The sequence below is a fragment of the Alosa sapidissima genome, chromosome 7 (assembly GCF_018492685.1).
Source record: "Alosa sapidissima isolate fAloSap1 chromosome 7, fAloSap1.pri, whole genome shotgun sequence".
NCBI lineage: Eukaryota > Metazoa > Chordata > Actinopteri > Clupeiformes > Clupeidae > Alosa > Alosa sapidissima.
In genome coordinates, this window is record NC_055963.1 from 5076358 (window position 1) to 5099363 (window position 23006).

Genomic DNA, 23006 nt, shown 5'->3' on the forward strand with positions numbered 1-23006 from the left:
CACACAGTTTCAGTTTCAGGTTAACTGATAATCTTGCATTCCTTTGTGGTCCTACCTCAGAGGGCTGGCTGACAACACAAAACGAAGCTGTTTAAAATATTGAGAATATTTCCTGTGAGCTTTGATATTTATTTGCTCATTCATAATTCTGTCAGTTGACCTCATTTTAATGGGACAAATTCCTTCAGTAGGCCTAAGTGGAATCCAACCAATTTATTAATTATAAGATAGATAGATAGATAGATAGATAGATACAGATAGATAGACATATATATATATATATATATATATATATATATATATATATATATATAGAGAGAGAGAGAGAGAGAGAGAGAGTGAGAGAGAAGATACTTTTGAGTGTGTATGCGTGTGTGTGCGTATGTGCGCGCGTGCTTTTGTGTGTGTGTATGTGCTTCTGTATGTGTTGCCATATATATATATATATAGAGAGAGAGAGAGAGAGAGTGAGAGAGAAGATACTTTTGAGTGTGTGTGTCTGTGTGTGTGTGTGTGTGCGTGTGTGCGTATGTGCGCGCGCGCGTCTGCGTGCGTGCTTTTGTGTGTGTGTATGTGCTTCTGTATGTGTTTCTGTGTGTGCTTGTGCTTCCCCCAGTCTCGCACTTCAGTCTCCACCCAGCAGTTTGAATCGTAGCATCAGAGGGGAAGCACGCTGCCCTAATGTGTGAGAACGCCACGAGCGAGCGCTAGTCCTACCACCGCTCGCCCCGATACCGGAGAGCTGAATTGGTTTCATTTCTCTTCCTTATCACTGCCAAGGCTAGGCCTGATTTGTCACATTTCATAAAACACTAGGTGAGTTTACTTTTGACATATTATCGCTTTATGTTAGAAAGTTAAAATACTTCTGACTGAGTTTTCTCGTAGGCTATAGGCTACTGCAGGTTCAGCACGCAACCTATAGCCTATGGTGTGATGCACTCATTCAACAGTCTAGCCTACTCTATGACTTTGTTTATACAACTTTCGTTAAATGAATGTGGGATGCCATTAAAACTAAATCCCGGTTAATGTTATTTACTCTGTTTATGGAGAAATAGTTGTTTAACGTCGCTTTGGCTGACAAAGAAAGGTCATTTGATTGTCTATTCAAACATCCTAGATTTTACATAATTTGATGTGTCCATACCATAATAGCCTAGGCTACATAATAATCCCACAACTGAGCAAGTGTAACAAATAGGCTGCGGGGTAGGCTATAGCCAACATGCTTAGACGAGGCATTATCATCTGAGGTTTAAACTGATTTCTGTCGACCCAGATATGTATTTTATACAGAGGATATACATATTTCTCTCCCATAGCGGGTTAATTCAAGCTGTTGACAATATCTCCAGCAGAGGCGCATGAAGCAGCCTATGGTTTGAGCCTATTTTTGCTGTCCTATTTTTTGAGCGTGCTGCTGACCAGCGCGAGGTTCTGCGAGGACGTTGTTCTAGTGGTGTAGTCAATGCATTTCACATGCATCTGCCTCTAGGTTCCCTCATTTTGTCAGCCGTCAGGGTAGTTATGTGTGTTGGTGTCTGCATGTGATACTGAACCCAGGCTCTGCGACGTCAGTGGCTGTAAACCTAATTGAAAACATTCCGTTAGTGTAGCCTACTAGCCTACGTCGCGCACTGTTGTGCGACTGAAATGAATGAAACTAAGACAATGAACGTCTTCGCCACCTGTATGCTGGTTGCCGTGGTATCATGCTGGCTCAGCTCCGATGTCCTGATCCTCCTGCGGGACTATATTACAGAAACGTTGAATAGCCCTGCCATGCCAGAGCCAGGGACGCCGCGACGGAGTCCGCAAGGTATCCCCTACGACGACCTGCCGCACATAATCAACGCGGACGGACAGCATTTATTCTGTCGCTACTGGGAGCCGGAAGTCCCTCCAAGGTCAGTTTGCATGTTGTTGCATTACAACACGGTGTCAATACGTCGCTGACAACTGGGTGTTGGCGTTAATGTTTGTAACAAGACAACTCGCTAAGGCAATAGCCTAATCAGCCGGCGTGACTGTCACATGCAAAGGTCACAGAAGGACGTAAGATTTTCACATGCAGTTTACATGGTGTAAAATTCTGACTCTACACCTGTGTGTGTGTGTGTGTGTGTAGCCTAGTCCAGTGCATGTGTAAGAGTAGTGAGGGAAAGTAATAGCCTGTAGCCTAGGTATCTGTGTGAAACCTCATGTGTGTTATCCCCTCAACTGTACAGCGGCAGTTAATTTTCAACTCTTTGCCAGACTGCACTTCCTCTTTTTTCAATCACATGTCCTGCACATTTACTGAGACTGCGCAGACCACATGCTATACTGAAGGTATCTCACATCCTTTGTTGCCCTGGCAACCTTTTCACCCTCCTTTGAGCATGGTACTTCCCCAGTCATGCTGTTTCCATGGTAACAGTCACTTTCCCGCCTTTGACTAACCAAGTGGCCTAATAGACAGCTTTAGTTCGTACTTTTTTTCATCCTCCTTTCGGGTGTGTGGGGGATTATCACACACACCAAAGGCATGTGGGCTTAATTGTGTCTATGGAGGATAGGCTTGGGGAAAAAACGTTTTTATTTATTGAGTTGTTTAATATAGCTGCTGGCATGTGGGTGGTGTAGTGCCATATGCTTCTCCTGAGCCTTTTTGTTTTCAAGGTGTAAATGCCAGGTCCCTGCAAGCTGTTTAAGCCCGTACATTATAACTAGTAAACAGGTGATGCTTATTGTAGCCTTGAACATCCATTAAATCAGACAGGTGCTTGACCAGTCAACACAAATGGCCTGTGTCAATTATGTGTCAATAGATCTGCATGAGAGCAACTAACCAACTAAACCAACTAAACTTCTCAGATCATGTTGCCTCAGTCGCCCGGTCATGCCGTTTCGCACTCTACAACATACGGAAAATCAGGACTTACTTGACTCAAGATGCTACCCAACTTCTGGTTCAGGCAATAGTCATCTCACGACTCGACTACTGCAATGCCCTCCTGACAGGTCTCCCAGCCTGCGCAGTGAAACCACTTCAGATGATCCAGAACGCGGCGGCGCGCCTGGTCTACAACCAACCCAAAAGGGCACATGTTACCCCGCTGCTCATCCAGCTACACTGGCTACCTATGGCGGCCCGCATCAAATTCAAGTCTCTAACGCTTGCCTACAAAGTAGTCTCCGGTTCTGCTCCCACCTACTTGAATGCCCTCATACAGACTTACACTACCTCCAGACCGCTGCGCTCCTCTGACGAACGACGTCTAGCTCTACCACCGGTACGCTCAAGCCAATCCAAACTTTTCTCATCTGTTGTTCCTCGTTGGTGGAACACACTGCCAGTTCCTACAAGGGCAGGGACATCCTTTTCCACGTTCAAAAAACTCCTGAAGACCCAGCTCTTTAGAGAACATCTACTCTCATAGCAACACTTACAACAAGTCTTACTGATCCTAGCACTCACCAGCCGTTTTAAACTAACAAGTAACTGTTAAAATACAGCACTCACCGACGCACTTATTCTTACTGTACTCTAATGTGTTTTTTTAAACTGTCCTAAAATTGTGAGAATTGTTCTAAAACTTACTGTTTACCATGTTGTTAGTCGCTTTGGTTAAAAAGCGTCAGCCAAATGTAATGTAATGTAATGTAATGTAAATGAGAGGAAGTCTGCGGAAAGGGCATATTGATTTGATATTGCTCAGAAACATTGATATATAGCAACATTAGCCTAGGCCTTCTGGTCTTTTAAAAGCCTTTTAATGGTCGATTTTAAAGTCTTGTATGGTCCTATGGTTAGCACCCTCTTACATTACTGATGTTTTGTCATAATGTCCCTTTATGAGCTCTTTTGTCTTTCCAATATTCCCAAAAGTTGTCGAAAATAAAATTGTGGAAGTTAGCTACTAAATATGTGGGCTCAATGAACATTTTAAATGGCAACAGAAAACCCCTCTGTCTATTCATTATTCTTCTTTAAAATTGTACTGTTATTATTAGAACAGATATGTCTGGTTATAGGACCTCGAGCAGCAATTCACTGAATTTTCCAAAACCTCTATTGAATCAGAAGCTCTGAAGTACTTTTGCCTTTCTGATGTGGCAGGGCTTAAAATTCATTTTTCAAAATGGGGGGGAATTCCCCCCTTAGGTTATTCATGTAGGGGGGATTTACACAATTTGGGGGGGAGGGGGGTCGATTGTGATACCAAGTCAAGAATTGCGATTTCAATACTTCGATACTTTTTTTAAAAAAGTGTTTGATTTTGGGGCCCCCACCACCCTGACGTCATCAGTAATATATACTGTAGTGGGATCATTCACAACAGTGGACATCCTAGATTCTGCTTGACTCTCTCCACACACACAAACACACACTGAAAATGATAGCTTATGTGATATGTTTCTATCATATATTTTTGAATTCATATAGAGTGTATTTATTTAATAATGCATTTTTTTAAAGTATAGCATTTTACTAGTAATTACTAGTAGCTAAACATATTTAGTAATTTGAATGCCTCATATTGACGTTTAACCTATAACACTTAGGCATATCTTTAATGTGATGTGTAGGTCCAATTGAGTGCACATTGCTGAAGAGTAGGTGTAATTGAGTGCTTGTCACTTTAAGAAAATACGTGAGAGTAATTCTATGGAGTAATTAGCCCCCCTTCAACCTGACGGTTTTAGGCTATAGTCGCTAGTGAATAAATGTTGTGCACAGTGCGGTATGTGTATGCAAATCATTATGTTTTCTATGTCATTAGATACAATAAATGTTGAAAAAACTAACATGTCGAAGACAATCTTTCTGGGATCAAGTGTTGACGTGACCTGACTGAGCTAGCAGGATAGTTACCAAGGAGCTCTTTCCAGATGTAAAAGTTTGCCATGGTAGCGTAGCCTATTTGCGTAAGCGCAAAGTGGTTCTCTCTCTCTCTCTCTCTCTCTCTCTCTCTCTCTCTCTCTCTCTCTCTCTCTCTCTCTCTCCGTGTGTGTGTGCGTCTGCATGAGGCTATGTTCAATTCAACTCGGTAGTTGATCAGTCCGGTCAATAGCACCGCATTCACGCCACTTAATGATTAGGCTATATTAACGTCATCAGACAGGCTGTAAAAGTGTATGCGGGAATTTCTCGCATTATGATGGCTAGAGTTGCGGGACTTGAACAAATTATGCGCAATACCCGCAATCCCGCAGTGAAATTTAAGCCCTGTGTGGGAGCAGTTTTGAGGAACTTAATATGCCAACTGTTATGTTGCTGTGTTACTTTGACCTTGGTCTTTTTGCATTTGCTGGTAGCTGGTTGTTGTGAAGTCATATGTAGCACAGACGTGACCTACATGACATTCCCCAGACCCATCTCCCCATATTCTGGTGCTAAGACGTGACCTACATGACATTCCCCAGACCCATCTCCCCATATTCTGGTGCTCTTTTACTGCCTGTCTTTCTAGCCCAGATGATTTGTCCCAGGCTTTCATATCAGTAGATACAAACTCTACTGGTACTGGTAGGTTCTTCATATGGTGAGCACTGCTGGTACGTAATGAGAACATCTGCCATGTTGCCATTGACAATAACATTGTGCTAGCTAATATGTCTGCATATTTTGACCACAAAGATGTCATCAAGAGCACTGAATGTGCATAGGGACAGTTGCATATTGGGAATTTTATTAGGATGACTGTGTCAGTAGACTGGAACTTTTAAAGATAATTTAATTGTTCTGTAAAGTGACTGATTTTGAAAGATCTACTGATTTGAGTGTACAATCCCTTTTAAGCTTTGCATTCTGGTTGCCTGCATGTTTTCCTCCCACAGTCTCCAGTGCACAGTGATGTGTGCCGAATGCACCTTACTGTGGATAGTGGGATGGGCAAGACCAGCGAACGCAGCTCCATCCCAGTGCAGACAGACAGTGAGGCACTCTCTCTCTCTCTCTCTCTCTCCCTCTCCCTCTCTCTCTCTCTCTCTCTCTCTCTCGGTCCTCTCGGTCCTCTCCAGTGACTCCTCATAGCTAATTGAGCAGGTGGCATTGCAAGTTTAACAGGTTGTTAAAATCACGCCTCGCTCGGTGTTGTGTGGAATGAGTCACACTGTGCATAACCACTGATGCTGAAATAAGAAAGCCGTTTGTTTTGAAGGCATGTCATACAAGCAAAGGCCGCCGCTGCTTAGGCTCCTCACAGCTCCCCAGCGGCTCACACGCGACCTCACACGCGACCTCTGCCTGATAGCCCCACGACGGCACCTAGTCTACTCTAGACAGGCCATATTTTGACCGCAGAACACAGCCTGTTTACCTGTAAGGCTAACTGGAAACGATCCCACGTTTACACAATTAGCTTGTACAACAACATGTTACATGTGTATATAGCGCTTCACAGTGAAGGGGGAACCTCACTAACTACCACCAATGTGTAGCACCCACCTGGGTGATGCACGGCCGCCATTATGCACCAGAACGCTCACCACACACCAGCTTGAGGTGGAGAGTGAAGGAGTGAATGAGCCAGTTACACTGGGGGATGATTAGGGGGCCAGATCGAATGAGCCAGGTGGGGAATTTAGCCAGGACACCGGGGAACCCCCTACTCTTTGTGATAAGTGGCATTGGATCTTTAATGACCACAGTGAGTCCGGACCTCGGTTTAATGTCTCATCTGAAGGACAGCTTCTCCTGCAGTACAGTGTCCCCGTCACTGCACTGGGGCATTGGGATCGATTATTTTAGCCGGAGGGAAGAGTGCCACCTACTGGCCACCCACCAACACCACTTCCAGCAGCAAGCTAGTTTTCCAAGGAGGGCTACCATCCAAGTACTAACCAAACCCACACCTGCTTAGCTTCAGTAATTCAGGGTATCCGTTGGTCCGCCTGCTGGCCTAAACTGTAAACTTCAGATCTGTATGTAGAGTCCTGATTAACAAGCTAGCCTATGGTGTAGCTTCACAGTAGTGACAGTAGGATACAGGTGTAGCCTATATTAGCAAAGTCCTTTTAGGCAAGTCCCTCCACTCGGTGGCCATATTGCAACTTTTTGGGCACTTATCAGGCATCTATTTCAGCAAAGCTTCACAACACCAACCTTGCTCCAGCAGCGAGATCACAACACATGATATGACTGGCACAATGTCTTCACAACACAGCACATGATTGGCACAATGTATTCACATGTCGACTCTTTTGCAGCGGAAGGGATGGGATATGTGTAGACAACTGCCATATTTATACAAACTAACCCCATGCATATCTATGGAGGATTTTTTGAGTGCTGTGTCTCTGGTATTAGTGTGTAGATCAGAAGGAGCCAGCGGAACTAACCTGACAAATAAGGGGCCCACATACAGCCGAGTCCAGAAACATAAGCAAACATGTACAACCACATAGCAGCACATAAGGGTCAGATGCAGCACACAAGGGTCAGATGCAGCACATAAGGGTCAGATGCAGCACATAAGGGTCAGGCAGAGCACACAAGGGTCAGGTAGAGCACATAACAGCACATAAGGGTCAGATGCTGCACACAAGGGTCAGATGCAGCACATAAGGGTCAGATGCAGCACATAACAGCACATAAGGGTCAGATGCAGCACATAAGGGTCAGATGCAGCACATAAGGGTCAGATGCTGCACATAAGGGTCAGGTAGAGCACATAACAGCACACAAGGGTCAGGTACAGCAAGGCTTTTTTACAGAACAATGTGGATGTTTGTCCAGGAACTGAAAGTAGGGCATGGTGTGAAACACTGTTTAACTACTCTACTCATTTCATTACAGTGTACCTTACAGTTATAACACAAGTAAACACAGTGGCCTATCTAACAGAGCAGTTGTCTGAAAACAGCTAAACTGATGCAGTCAGCTGTGCTGCATTTGGGCACTTTGGCAACACATCAGCTTTTTCATCAGAAACAGACATGCAAACACTGTAGTGCTCGGCTCAGCACTGAGGATTGGGCTATTTGGTGAATTGCAAGAATTCAACGGTTGGTATGCAGCTGAATGCAAACATATGCTGACCAAATGTTGGCACCCATTTTAAAAACTACCTCATGTTGAGTTGAGTCTGTTCAGTTCAAGTAAAATAGGTGAAAGGTGCTCAGGGATGAGGAATGGAGCACAATAATGATTGACAGATCTTTTAGTGGACAATGCAGCCAGTGAACTTAGCAGAAGGCCAGTGTTTTACACACACACACACACACACACACACACGCACACACATGCATATTACGCCTGTGAGTTTATCACATTAAATAACACACAGTGATGCCCTTGCACAACAACCTTGTTTGTTGACTGGGATGTTTCTCTTTCTCTCTGACTCTCTCTCACTCTATTTCTCATCACACACAAAGTCTGTTAACATGGTGCCATTGACCTCACTACATTGACCCCTGTCTGGGTTCAGGGGCTGAAGGCTATAATCTGATTAAGATCCACAGTGAGGAGTTTAACACAGTGTGTGTGTGTGTGAGTGTGAGTGTTTAGAATTGTACAAAGCTGCTTGTGGGGGTCTGCCAGAGAGATGCATGTGTGTGGATGGCCTGTGCTGGACAATAGAGCAGCTCTTATGCTGCTGGCCTGGTGATTAATGGTCATATGGATGAGGTTGCAGGGTGTAGAACACAGATACAGATGGTATATGCTGCCCTCAGGGACTGCCTATATATTTACATACATCATAACAGTCAATAGAGGCAGTTAACCGTCCCTCACAGTCCCTGCAAAACACAAAGACCCTCTTTCAGTCTACTCTTTGTCTCTGTCTGCCTCTCTTTCTCTCTCTCTCTCTCTTTCTCTCTCTCACACACACACACACACACACACACACTCACACAGATCACTATGTTCAGAAATTCTCAGAGGAAAGAGAAGAGAGAAATAAAGGGTCTTTGGAGAGAGATAGGCAAAAGAGTGACAGAAATGTAAATGGGGACGGCTAATGAGCCTCTTTTCTGTCCCTCTTCTCTCTCCGTCTCTCCACACTAATTCACTGATTTGGCTAATTGGTGCCCACTCTTTTTCAGACCCAAACCTGTCATTACAGTGTCACTACCTCACACAATCTGTGTACAAGAACTGCAAATGTATTTGTGTGTGTGTGTGTGTGGGGGTTCTGTTCCTTGGGACTATGCTTATAATTGTGTGCTTGTGTGTGTGTACGGTCTGTAATTTTCTGAGGTTATTTATCACACTGCATAAGCATAGTCACCCAGCAGGCACTTACCCAACCTACATTTGTTTTAGTGTGTTTATGAAAGTCCATTTGCACTTCACACTGCACTAGAAATGCGTGTCTGTGTGAGTGTGTGTACTGTACTGCATATATGAGTGTGTGCCGCCTGCTCTGCTCTTCACACTGCACTGGAAGTGTGTGTCTGTGTGAGTGTGTGTGTGTACTGCATATGTGAGTGTGTGTGTGTGTACTGCATATGTGAGTGTGTGTACTGTGTGAGTGTGTGTGTGTGTGTGTACCAGTGTTGCCACAGTTACCTTGAAAAAGTAATCTGATTACCGATTACTGATTACTCCTTAAAAAAGTAACTTAGTTACTTTACTGATTACTTGATTTTAAAAGTAACTAAGTTAGATTACAAGTTACTTTATTAGTTACTTTCAGCAGCTGCCGACAACACCCCCACCGCCTCAACATAAAAATGATAACCAGTTTGCCAATACTCACTATACTGGAAGTGCATTTTAACAGTAATGCCAACAATGTATAGCAGACATCCCAACCTAACCTACTTAGATACTGAAATTCAGATGTTTGTTCAATAATGTCTAGTCAGTACACCAAATAAGGAAGGCCTATTGATATAAATTGTGATAGTAAAATATGTAGATTTTGTAGTTTGGCCTTTTCATGTAGTCTTGGCAACTAGCCATCTAGTATAGGCCTGAGTAATATGCAAATGAAATTACACTTGTTAAACTCACCTCAACAAGTCTTTTGCAATCATTTAACCTGCCGTGAGCAATGCTAAAGTCACTGTTACAAACAGTGCAGTGTGCAAGACTATCATTATGTTTTACTCTTATGAGACAATTGGGTAGGCTACACTTTTTGTAGTCTGATGTGAAATGGGTCTTAAATGTTCCTTTTTGAGGGGCACTGACTGCCATGACGCTCCTGTTCCTAGATACACTAACTGAACTGATTAATTAAGTTCGGGAGAAAAGAGATATAAGCTAAGCCCACCTACACTGAAAACTGATTGGTTGATTTAGCAAAACAGACCATGCTCTCTGTCTTGGATGCGCTTGCAGGCACACACGCACCACTCCTCTCTCTCTCCCTCTCCGTTGTGTGCGCGTTTAACTCAGATGCACACGCGATTTGAAGTCCGGTCTGGCTTGCGTGCTCTTGTTCGCTCTAGGTTCCGGGAGATTTTATGTAGGTAATTTATAGGCGTCAGGATATCAATATGTGGGAGACTCCCAAAACTTCGGGAGACTTGGGATGTCTAGCTGACACAAACTCAAAATAATGACTTTATAGATAAAATGTGCATCTCTCTCCTCCCTCCATTGTTTACGTTTGTGTCGCTGCGTGGTTTTACACGTGAGTTGTCCTCATGCTGAAAACGTGAGCATAGCCTACATGACGTTAATCCCCGAGACAAGAAGAAAGCAAAGAATATATCTTTTTACTAAGGAAAATTACAAAAATAGTAACGCACAGTGACTTAGATAAGTATTGCTGTAAGATCTGATTACTGGTTTGTAAATAGTAGCATGTTAGATTACTTGTTACCGAAAAAATGGTCAAAATAGTTACTTAGTAACGCGTTACTGGCATCACTGGTGTGTACTGCATATGTGAGTGTGTGCCGCCTGCTCTGCTCTTCACACTGCACTGGAAGTGTGTGTGTGAGTGTGTGTGTGTGTGTGTGTGTGTGTGTGTGTGTGTGTGTGTGTGTGTGTGTGTGTACTGCATATGTGAGTGTGTGTACTGTGTGAGTGTGAGTGTGTGTGTACTGCATATATGAGTGTGTGCTGCCTGCTCTGCTCTAACGGAGTGAGTGACCTTTGTTGCAGGGCGCTAGTGTTCGTGGCACATGGAGCTGGAGAGCATTGTGGGGCCTACAATGACGTGGCCCAGTCACTCACCAAACATTCGCTGCTGCTGTTCGCTCATGACCACGGTTAGTCACGCACACAACCACAAGCAGAGCTACTTCCTTTCTATATGCTCATCTCAATTGCTTGTGTTGCTCATGTCTCTCATAGTACTTTCTTAATAAAGCATTACTTAGTCTTTCAGTGTAAGGCTTGGCTAAGCCAGTAAGTATGATGACCGCTCAGGGAGAAATAACATAGTTCACCGAATTTGAAATATCATAATAAATCCAGTTTGTGCAACACACAGTTGGAATCTTATCACCAGATTTAAAAGATCATCAGATGAAAGGCTTTTGGTCTAAGGCTAGTCAGCAGTGAATTTCACCTACATTCACAAAATGTTAACAAGTCATGCCCAAACATGTGCTCTTTTCTAAAAAATGACCAAGTCTGCTTCTCACAGATTGTCAAGTTTCATTCACAAATGTTCCCAATTCCCATGTGCATCTGTTGACATAATTCAAATGTTATAATTCAGAACTACTCTTGACATGCTAACTGCCAGCGTTGGAATGGACATGTGCATCTGGAGACATGGCCAAGGTCTTAGTTGACCCCGCCATTCCAGATGTATCACATGATTTCAGGGCTCTGTTCCAAAGGAATGTGTTGTTCCCCGAGCTCCCACACAGCACTGCGCCAGGCGACGTGTGAGCGGGTGGCATTAGGCAGTGGGCAGCACACACTGCGGCCTTCACAGAAACTGCATGAGTGAGTGCCTTTGTAGCAGGCCCGCTAAGATAGGCGTGAACATTGCTCAGTGGTATCTTGAACTCAGATCCAAACTAATTCTGAGCTAAATTTGGCACTGTGTAATTCCTCTGCATTTGCCAAATGAATGAAAGCTGTTCTCCATTCTTTCCCAAATATCTCCACTGTGTATCTCTCTATTCTCATTGCTGCTCACTAAACACTGTTTTTATGGAATCAAATGCTACAGTAGCTCCTAAAAATGGATTCATGGTTGAATTTGACATTTGACTCTCTCTCTCTCTCTCTCTCTTTCTCTCTCTCTCTCTCTCTCCCTCTCTCTCTCTCTCTCTCTCCCTCCCCTCTCTCTCTCTCTAGTGGGTCACGGTCAGAGCGAGGGAGAGCGGATGAATATTAAAGATTTTCAGATTTTCATCAGAGACTCTCTGCAACACATCAGCATCATGAGAGAGCGCCATCCCAACCTGCCCGTCTTCATCATAGGCCACTCTATGGTAACCATATAAAACAAAGTGCAACATATACTGTGTGTGCGTGCGTGCGTGCATGTGTGTGTGTAGGGCACAATTAACACCCAGCCCCTTTATTGGCTAGTTTGTTTCAGTCAGTCTCTGATTTTCTGCATGCTGTATGAATGACATAGCCTAGAACTCTAGACGCACCAAATTACATTTGCTGCCAGAGCTAGTCTAGCAACTCTCCGTTGGCTTGTGAGCTCGAAAAATTAAACTTCTATGAGGCCAATCAAATCGTGTATAGAGTCGTTAGGCGGGCTTAACATAATGATTGATGGCAGAGTTTCAACGGTTTGGCTTGAATTCCCTGCTACTTGAAAACAAATAAGATGGATGTTGCTGTTGGCGAACAGTGTGACACGAGTTAAGCTTTTATTAAGTTGGCAAAAGTTTGAACTAGCCAACTAGCTCCGCTGGTGGGAAACGCATGGGACTCATAGCGCTGCCGCTGTCCTATTGTGTGCAGAGGGAATTTGAAAGACATTTTAATGTGGGTCTGGCTTGTCAGGCTATGAATGACATGTTGTAATGGAGAGTAAGGTGGTGCTACTGTAGTTCTGTCTCACCCCGCACTCTCTCGGCCTTCCTGTCCTTCCTGCAATCTGCTCTGTCCTGCTCTGACTCATCTGTCTAGTTTTGTTTTTCTTTTGCTCTGTTTATGGGTCTTCTTGTTCATGAGTTTAATCTTTCGGGTTTGTGTTGATAAATAACTTCAAAAACCTCAGGCCGCCTGGTGCAGAGAGCAGTTGTGATTGGTGCATGCAGCCACACGGTCAGACATGTTTAGAGAGCGCCTGATTTGTTTTGCTGTTCATTTCATTGTGGCTAGACAAAATGGTGATTGAGATTAAAAAAATTGATGAATTATGCAGCCCAGTCCCTCTAGAGTCTAGCCCCGGGTGGGGTCAGCTTAGGTGGACATGTCAAGGGGGAGGTGCCAGATCATGCACAATCCAGCAAAGACCTCAACAGTGGAACTGATGACCGTGGTCACAACGGAATCGAAGGCTGCAGTCAGGGAGGGTCCACAATCGTCTTGGATTTTCCATGCCATTGTATTCAGCCAAGGGCTGTGTGGGGACTGCTGTCACATGAGCCTCCCCATGCTACAAGATGTCCCACAGGCATCCTGCCAAAGGGAAGGGGATCAGATCAGGCCCTGTAAACAGCCTGTGTTGTGTTAAAGCGCTGTGCTGCTCACAGTGTGCTGACAGGGGCAGCACAGTGATGTCCAGGAGCTCTCAGCCACAATCTGGCACTCAGGCAGTGGGTGTATGATCAGTTGCTAATCCCTGGGACTCAGCCTCCCGGAGGCAGGAGGGCTTTTAGACTGCTGCACTGTTGACTGAGCAACCCATGGGGAAGGTGCTGGAACAAAATGGCCTAAATATAGTCTGCCTCAAACTCCACTGTCTGGACCAACACCATTGAGGGGGATCACCACTGTGTGGTCAGAACCAGTAGTATCTACACATTGCAAACCAGAACTTTATTTGCCATGACCAATAGATCTAGTGATTGACGTGAAAGGTGAAGACCATTGTTGTTTGAGAGCTGAGGAGCAGCACCCTGTGAAACCTGACTTTCCTGATGAAGGACAGCTTACAGAAGAGAAAAGGGGACTATTCACTTGAGTCTGCTTCACCAGAACCTAGTCCTGGGTCCTAGTCATTACCAAAATGAAACTTCCCAGAGGCATGTTGAAAATGAAGAGTGTAGATAAAGCAATGATTCCCAAAGCTCAGTGTTGAAAGGGTGCTTTACTAGGAACTGGGTCATCATTTTCCTGGAAGTGCCAAAGCAGTATTAGACACTATACTGCACTGGGACATGCTCAAATCTGCAGTTATTGACATGAGCATAAATACTCCACGACACACAACCAAGACTTGCTTGATGAGAATGAGAGGGAAATCCAACAGCACACTACCAAGTCACATGCATTTATCACCTGGCAGAAGGACATTTACTGCAAAAATACTAAAGTTGATGTTACAAAAACTCTGATAATTGAAAAATAAATGTGGCACACCAAATTCAGAATTCTGCAAGTTTTATTCAAACGTTTTTGGGAAAACACCCAACTGCCTGTCACATGCCATGAGGATTGTACCATGGCTATCTAAACGACCATGTTGACTTTGGATTTGACAGCTAACAACTGTTTGACATCAGCTACAGCTAAAACCTGCAATGTTACTTTGTCCAAGCTCTTTGATAAATATTCCAATCCGCATTCAGAGATGTGCTGAAAAAAAACATTAGACTGTCCGGTGAAGTTGGAGATATTTTCACCCGCACTGAATGCCACGTATCCCTGCCCTTAAATATGTGGATATGAACATGCTCCAGGATTGAACCACAAGAACCTAGAAGGAGGACAGTCATGATCTAGTGGCCATGACGATTCAGATACTGGTGACGGCACAGTGTGAGGTGGCCCTATGCCCTCCTGCCCTGGGACGTCCTTCAGCACTGGGACGATGTGGTTTGTGGTTTCAGTGGATAAATTATATGTGACTCTAGATAAAAATGTGTAGTCAAAGGGGTTGTCTGACGCAGAAAGAGCTAAGTTGGTCAACACAACATTGGTCAACACAACTTGAGCTGAACTGGAACTGTGGACATTAAGGTCCCAAAGAAGACGAATCTGTAGCATCTCTCCTTCTTCACATGCTTCCTTCACCATGACGTCAAGAATGTAAACACAGGAAACCACCTGGGGCCAGACAAAGAGTGTCCAGCAGTGTCCAGAAACAGACAAACACACACACACACACACACACGTCACCCTGCCCTTTTCTGTCTCTTACTAAATAATCAGCCAAGAATAGCAAGATTGTCCTTGTTCAAACCAATGACACATCCCTCCACAGAGCCACAACATGGAGCTCATATTTACAGTGTGTGTGATCATTATCGAATTTTGGATGTGTGACGTTTTATAGAAAGATGGGTGTTTATGGAAAAAAGAACACCCAGTCTGACCTTGGTTAGTGATCTGTACGTGAGAAAGGGCTACAGAATAGCCGCTAGGCTTGGTTTACAGGAACAGCCTGTGTGTGTGCATGTGTGTGTGTGTACCCATTACTGTATGTTTGTTTCCCAGTCATTCCGATGAGTAGTATTCCTGAAAATCATTTGTTTCAAGGTTGTGCAATCTTTTGGGAATCAGTTATTTCTGTCCCTCTTTCTCTCTCTCTCTCCCTCCCTCTCATCTCACACACACACACACACACACACACACACACACACACACACACACACACACACACACACAAAATGGTAACCCTGTGTGTATGTGTCTTTGTGTAAGGACATGACATTTCCATACTTGTTATGTGGCCATTCAATAAAAGAATGAGAGACTGTTTATACAGGCAGAGAATGCAGTTCCTTTTACATTCCAAAGCGAACATGTGCAGTTCACGTGCGCACGCACACACGCGCACACACACACACACACACACACACACACACACACACACACACACACACACACACACACACACACAGCTCACAGAGTGTAGTCCATTTAGGGTCACTGGATTTCCAATAATTCCTAGGTGTGCATATGCTGAATGCTCATTGCTCATACACTGCACCACACACTGCACCACACACTGCACCACACACACATCCACACACTGCACCACACACTGCACAGTGGAATAAGCTCCTCAGTGCCTTAGTCAAAGTCTCTCTTCTCACTTCCTCTTTTATGCTTTTATAAACAATTGTCTGGTCACTAAATTTGCACACACACACACACACACACACAAGCACATGCAGTATCTGGGGTTTGGTGGGCTAAAGAGTGAATGGGTGCATTGTGCTACGGCCCCCTACAAGTTGATGAGATACGCTGAGGTTATATAAGGACCTTACAAACCCACATTACTGTATGTAAGAGAGGGAGATGGAGAGCATCATACAGAAATGGATAATAAGGACTTAAATTAATAGCATGTATTAGCCGCACCCAAGTGTGTATTACCAGCAGCGCCCAATAGCCCAATGAATCACAATCAGTTCTGGCTTTAATCATAAGAAGAATGTAGAAAAGAAATGTTCGCATGTATAGCCCGCCCCCGTGCGTTAACCTCATAGCTGAAGAAATTTTGCAAAGTCAACGTATAGACCTCAGTTAATAGTGGGGAAATGACGGTATAGATGTGAATGTGTGTGTGTGCATCGTGTGTGTATGTATGTGTGTGTGTGCTTTGTGTGTGTATGTGTGTGTGTGCTTCGTGTGAGTGCTTCGTGTGAGTATGTGTGTGTGTGCTTCGTGTGAGTATGTGTGTGTGTGTGCTTCGTGTGTGTATGTGTGTGTGTGTGTATGTGTGTGTGTGTGTGTGTGTGTGTGTGTGTGTGTGTGTGTGTGTGTGTGTGTGTGTGTGTGTGTGTGCTTCGTGTGAGTATATGTGTGTGCACTTCGTGTGAGTGTGTGTGTGTGTGTATGTGTGTGTACTGTGCATTTCTATCTGGTGCCACTGCTCCGGTGGGAACTGCTTGTTGATAGCAGCCAGCTCTTTTGAAACTTCTCATGAATATTCATACTTCATTCTGACCATCCTCAGTGCCAGAGGAGAAGGGAGGGAAGACTGTGAGGATTCCTCTGGCGCTGTTTAGTAGTCAAAAGAGCCGTTATTTGCCTTAGCGCTCGCTTTTGCATAACGCCTTTCATTTTCATATCTAGCCTAATTTAGGACAGCCACAGCCATGTGACACAACGACACAAGTGTCAGGTTTGACCTTCAATAATTGAACAGGCACAATGAAGCCGTGTTGCAGAGCGTTCAGTGTACATCATGTGAAGCTTGAGTTTCATTCCTTGCTCTCCAAGTTTTTAAGTCTCCAAGACCATGTGCTGTTATCAGATCCTGTGTCTCCACACAGGATAACTGCATAGGTCTATGGGTTCAGATGTGCATACTGTATATGTGTGTGTAAACGGCATTGTTTGTTTCTGCAGGGTGGGGCTATCTCTATTCTCACCGCATGTGAGAGGCCACAGGACTTTGCCGGCGTTGTCCTCATTGCCCCTATGGTGCAGATGAACCCAGAGTCCGCCACTCCTTTTAGGGTACACACACACACACACACACACACACACACACACACACACACACAAACACACACACACACAAACAAACAAACAAACAAACACACACACACACAAACATACACACACACACGTGTCGCGCTCTCTCTCTCTCTCTCTCTCTCTCCCTATATATAACTCTCTCGCTCATTTTCCATTGCTCTCACAAATGCACACATGCAGACATCCTGTTTTTTCTCATTCTTTCTCTGTGTCTGTTCTCACACCCATTGGGTCAGTTGATATGACTGCTTCCTTCTCCCGCAGGTGTTTTTGGCTAAACTGCTGAGTCACATGATGCCCAATCTCTCTTTAGGCACCATTCAGTCCAAATGGGTCTCCAGAGACCCCAAACAGGTACGAAAGAATGTGTGTGAAAGGTCGTGTTTGTGTGCCTGCATGAAAAGCCTTTGATCTGTAGTTTAGGTTTGGCCAGTGTTTGGCCAGTCAACCCCCAGCGTCAGAGAACATAATATGACCTCCAGCGTCAGAGCACATAATATGACCCCCAGCGTCAGAGCACATAATATTATTATTATACATTTTGTCTTCTCACTGATTATATGTATGAACTGTTAAATATCTTGCATACATGTTACATGCAATGCTACCAGTGGTTGTGTTCATTGTTGTGTACTGTGTGTGTGTGTATGTTCATGCTGGCATTAGGATGAAATGTGTTGCCGTAGTTGAAATAGAAAACAGAGACTTCAGAAGTTTAGAATAGTCGTGAGGGAACTATACTCCCACACAGCTGTGTGGGGCCTTTACCTAGCTGTTCTCTACCAACCTAAATGTATGCAAATACTATTTTTCTTGGAGCTATTAGGCTGTTGTGTAGGTGTGAATGTGGCTAAGTGTAGTTCTGCTCCGGGGCTGCAGGTGGCGGCCTACGACGCTGATGAGTTGAATTACCATGGTGGGTTGAAAGTCTCCTTTGGTATGCAGCTCATGGAGGCAGCTAATCGCATTCAGCGCCTTATTCCTGACATCACTTGGCCCTTTCTTCTTCTCCATGGTGATGTTGACAAACTGTGTGACATCAGTGGCTCCCAGTTAATGTACGACCAGGCCAAGAGCTCTGACAAGACACTGAAGGTAAAAGAAACTTACATAGTATCATGCCTCAAACAATGAGTCACAGTATGTCTCTAAATAACTCCTTTGTTCTAATGCAAGAGAATTTCCCTTTTGACCTGGCAGTAAACTGTAGTGTGTGTGTGTGTGTTTGATCCGGTAGATATATGAGGGAGCATACCATGCTCTCCACCACGACCTCCCAGACATCGCTGAGGCCACTCTCAAGGAGCTCACTGCCTGGATCTTGGAGCGTCTGCCTGCTCCCTCAGTGTAGTCAATACTGTTCTATTCAGCTTGCAGTGCTGCTTAGTGGTCCAACACACACACACACACACACACACACACACACACACACACACACACACACACACACACACACTTTCTACTGAACTGAAGGTCAGCTGATCATTCAGAACATATGTGAGCATGAACTTTCACCAATTGTATGTGTGAAGGCCTATCTTCTCGCCATGAGGTAAAGAATTTGAGTAAGTGTGTGCGTGTGTGTGTGTGTGTGTGTGTGTGTGTCTGTGTGTGTGTGTGTGTGTGTGTGTGTGTGTGTGTGTGTGAGTATGTATCTCAGATGTGCTTCAAAGAGCATGTTGCCGTGGTAATTGGTGAAGTGACCATAATGAGCTAAGTCCTCTGGAACAGCGCTCCATTGTGTGTTGCCGCGGTAACTGCTGCCTTTTGTCCTTTGAGGTGGTGCTCTCTCTCTATCTATCTGCTCTGCGTACGGTACTGCATGCTCTGTAGTACTGCTGCCCCTAGAGTGCAGAGGCAGTACTGCATGCAACCCAGCCAGTTGCCACAGCAACTACAGTATAGAAACAGAATGGGTTATATTACCTGTCACTCAGAGATAGAGCAGCAGTTGCCTGGCTTGTAGGCTTTATACATACAGTAAACACACCCATTCTCTTATGAAAAAAATATATGAAGATGCATGCTTATGTACTAGCAAAATAGGATCACTCACACATGAAACATGTACACAAACAATTAAGCATGCACACAATCAGCAGCTATAATATGTCAGATAAATTCGCTGAGCACTCTGGAGCACAGAGGATATGACTGTTTGGTGCTCAGTTATTACTGACTCTGACACATGACTGTTTCCCAAGACTGTGAACTATTCTATTCACATCACCAGCTGAGAGGTGCAGACTGTTGGTGATTGTGGTGGTGGGGAGATAGTGTGTGTGGGGGGGACTTCTCTGAAGAATGTGGATATACAGGGAAAGTTTAAATTTAAACAAACCTGCTTTTTAACTGCCTGAAGTGCGAATGACCAGGAAAACAGTATCATATGACAGCAATAGATTTAAACCTTACAGTCAGGGTCAAAATGGCCAGGGGAGAGGCTTTGAAATTCAGGAATCAGATGACCCTGAGGGGTCTATCATCTACACCAGCTCAAATCCAGCACCATACAGCCCAGACACACACACACTCACACACATACACACGCACATACACAAGACTCATGTGAAAGGGGGTAATTTACTCCTCCCAGTCAGTCTAAAGGATGTGTGATGGCTTTTATACTCCTTTGGCATTTATTTTCCTCTGACAAGAAAATAATTCCTTGTTGAAATGCCAGTTGTGACATTTATATCCTGACTTTGGCATCAATATCATGTGGTATTACATTTTATGTATAGCATGATAAAATAATCATTATTGAAGTATACGTATATTGAGATTTTTGCACAAAAGAAATGTAAATATAGACTACTCATGAAGAAAGAGTAAACTAGGGGACAAAATGCTTTAATCACTGAGAAACAGTATAATGGAAAAGTTCTGTGATGTTAATATGAACTGAATTGTGCTGTTTCTGTCCCTGCTGCCCGCTGTTCCCTTACTCCCTCAGCTCATGTTCATATTCATCCTCCCTGTGAATATTCATGGGCTTTGGCTAATGTCTGAAAATGTCATTGCTAAAATCATGTTTCCAAAAGCACTTTGGACACAGCTTATTGAAATGGCATGGTCCTGAGGATAACTAAGGGCTGCAAGGGTGATGGCCAAACATTCCTGAGAGACATAATAGCAACGACTATACAGTAGATGTTGTCCCACTTTTTATTTAGGGCTTCATTGGTTTCACCGTACACATGACTTTACACCAGTGACTTCTCAGTTCATGTTTCTACACCCATGGTGCACTTTAGCTTTAATGGCAGGCTGATTGTATACATCACTAAGCTCTATTGAAACCTTACTATATTGTGATTGTATAACCTATCCTGCTGATGTCTTCATGATGTGCATGAGTCCTGTCTTACTAATCATTAACCCTCTGCACAGGCCTCACTCTCCCAACTATATCTGCCATGTGTTTCTTGAATGACTTGGACTGTCAGAAGGAAAATAATAGACTGTGTCAGTAGGTCAAATGTCAGTTGGACCTGTCAGTTGTCAAATGTTAGTCAACTGTTTTTCAAATTTGTGAATATACGTTGGTCTCTATCTGTGGCTCCATTTTGAAAGACAATGTGTGTGTCTATGTTACAATGGAGATGTCAGGATTGTTGTATTTTTCTGTTGATGCATCATATGGAAATGTAAACTTGCAATCTGAATAATAGTTTAGAAAGTTTTAGACCTAGGGCACATTTGATTGAGAGGACACATTTATTAAATTATCGATAGAGTTTGGGGTGTATTATAGGTCTTGGGGAGTATTGAGATGTGTAAGATGTGGATGATGCACCGGGTGGAGCCAGGACTGAATTAGCCTTAGCTCCTGCAGCAGTTTCTGACACAGTCAGAAAAGTTAATTACTGGGAATGGCCTTGTCTGGATATACACATTAACAATTCCACAGAACACATACAGGCATAGCTGCCACAATCCTGTTGCATCTGTGCAACTGAAAAGCCGATTTGTGGATTTAAGGAAAACAATGTAGCCTAGTTTTTTTCCAAGACGTTTTGCACTCTTTTAATAAGGGTTAGGGTAATACCAACCTTGACATTTTAAAGTGGGGCCATGGCTGACTCACCGCAGTACATTGAGAATTTGCAATGGGGCATTTGTCTATACATGGACACTGTGTTAAACCAGCAGAATGTGGCGATTTTAATCACAAGGGTTATTCTTTACAATCAAAAGTTGCTCTTCAGAGTTCTTATTTGAGTCAGGGCCCATGCAATCTATGAAGGAGATTATTCAGAGGTCATAAACACTAGTCCTCTTACTGTCTTGCTCCCTTGGCCAGTAGAGATAAAGGTCCGAGGATCTTGATGTGAATTGTGGTGTTATCTTAAATGGTGGGACCAAATCCACCATTTACATTAAGGCAGTCCTGTGTATATGGCAGAGTACTGTTTTAATAGCTCAATAGTTTGTTTGCAATTCATATTATCCCTGATAATGGTGTTTTTTGTTTTGTATTTTAATATTTACATATTATGGACTGATGTAAGTTACATCAGTTTTGCAGAAGTCGGCATATTTGTGTTTTGCTTTAGTCACTGATAAATTATTATTATAACGACACTGCTTAATGTGACTTAAAAGATGGGATAGATACTTTATCTAGGCCTAATTTATCTACCACTTCCTACAAATTATCTGACACCTGGATTAAAAGGAGGCTACTCTCAATGTGCAATCTGATATCAGTTTTATATTTACATCAATAAAGGCATGTGATCCCAGACTTTTGACTTGTAGTTTAACCTATGCATGTATGTGCAATGTTACATTTCCAATATTGGAGCGGCATTAGAGTGCTTAATGAATGAATTAATTGTAGTAGCCTAATTGTGCATTTGATGGATTGTAAACGGCAAACATGAATTTCTAATAAATTGACTGTTAACCCATTCAATGTTCCTGTCTTGTGGTAAAATAGACCTATTCACAGCCATGTTGCTATGAATCTAATATTTATTTGACTTCAAAATAAACATTCTCTCTGCACATCTACTATCCCCATATAGTCTATATAGTAGGCTATTGCTTTTCCTTCATTTTTGCTGGTTTCGTACTTTTATCCAAACAATTCTATCCCATTTTATTCACTTATCCAAATTCATGCCTGTAGGCTACCGTTACACATGCTGATGCTGTCCTACGGTACGCCAACAGATGGCACCCTTAAATCAAACCACATCCAAATGTCAGTGAGAAAAATCTCTTAATCTCTACCTAGGCTGACTTTAACAATAATCTTCTAATTATCCTATTGCATCATAGGCTTCGCTCAGCATACATAAGCTAGTAACCCTCTGCACAGGCAAAACACATTATGAAAACTTCGGTTACCTCTTCATTATTGTCTCAATTTAAAGATAGCGTAGGATTCGTAAAATAATCTGTCTAGAAAGATGCGAAATAGGCTATTGATGCATCTCTCCTACTGCAGTTTGCCTATCAGAAATGTGGTGCTCCCAAGACCATAGTGCATAAACTGTTAGGTCTACTACTTCAAGGCTAGCCCACG

The 23006-nt window shown here is 43.5% G+C and overlaps 1 protein-coding gene across 1 annotated transcript; it reads left to right on the plus strand.

The window, feature by feature from the left end:
• The first annotated feature begins 622 nt into the window (after nt 1-622).
• On the plus strand, nt 623-22386 carry mgll (monoglyceride lipase). Its single transcript, XM_042098925.1, has 8 exons — nt 623-816; nt 1766-1910; nt 11054-11160; nt 12206-12342; nt 17339-17449; nt 17735-17824; nt 18350-18565; nt 18708-22386. The coding sequence occupies exons 2-8, from the start codon at nt 1786-1788 to the stop codon at nt 18819-18821; spliced, it is 900 nt and encodes a 299-aa protein (XP_041954859.1). The 5' UTR covers nt 623-816; nt 1766-1785; the 3' UTR covers nt 18822-22386.
• Nucleotides 22387-23006: the final 620 nt, after the last annotated feature.

Bases quoted from the DNA above. Each gene is read 5' to 3' on its own strand.
- mgll (XM_042098925.1), top strand. From the start codon at position 1,786: ATGCCAGAGCCAGGGACGCCGCGACGGAGTCCGCAAGGTATCCCCTAC. The intron at 17,450-17,734 runs GTACACACACAC...CTTCTCCCGCAG, and splicing joins AGTCCGCCACTCCTTTTAGG to GTGTTTTTGGCTAAACTGCT. The intron at 17,825-18,349 runs GTACGAAAGAAT...CCGGGGCTGCAG, and splicing joins TCTCCAGAGACCCCAAACAG to GTGGCGGCCTACGACGCTGA.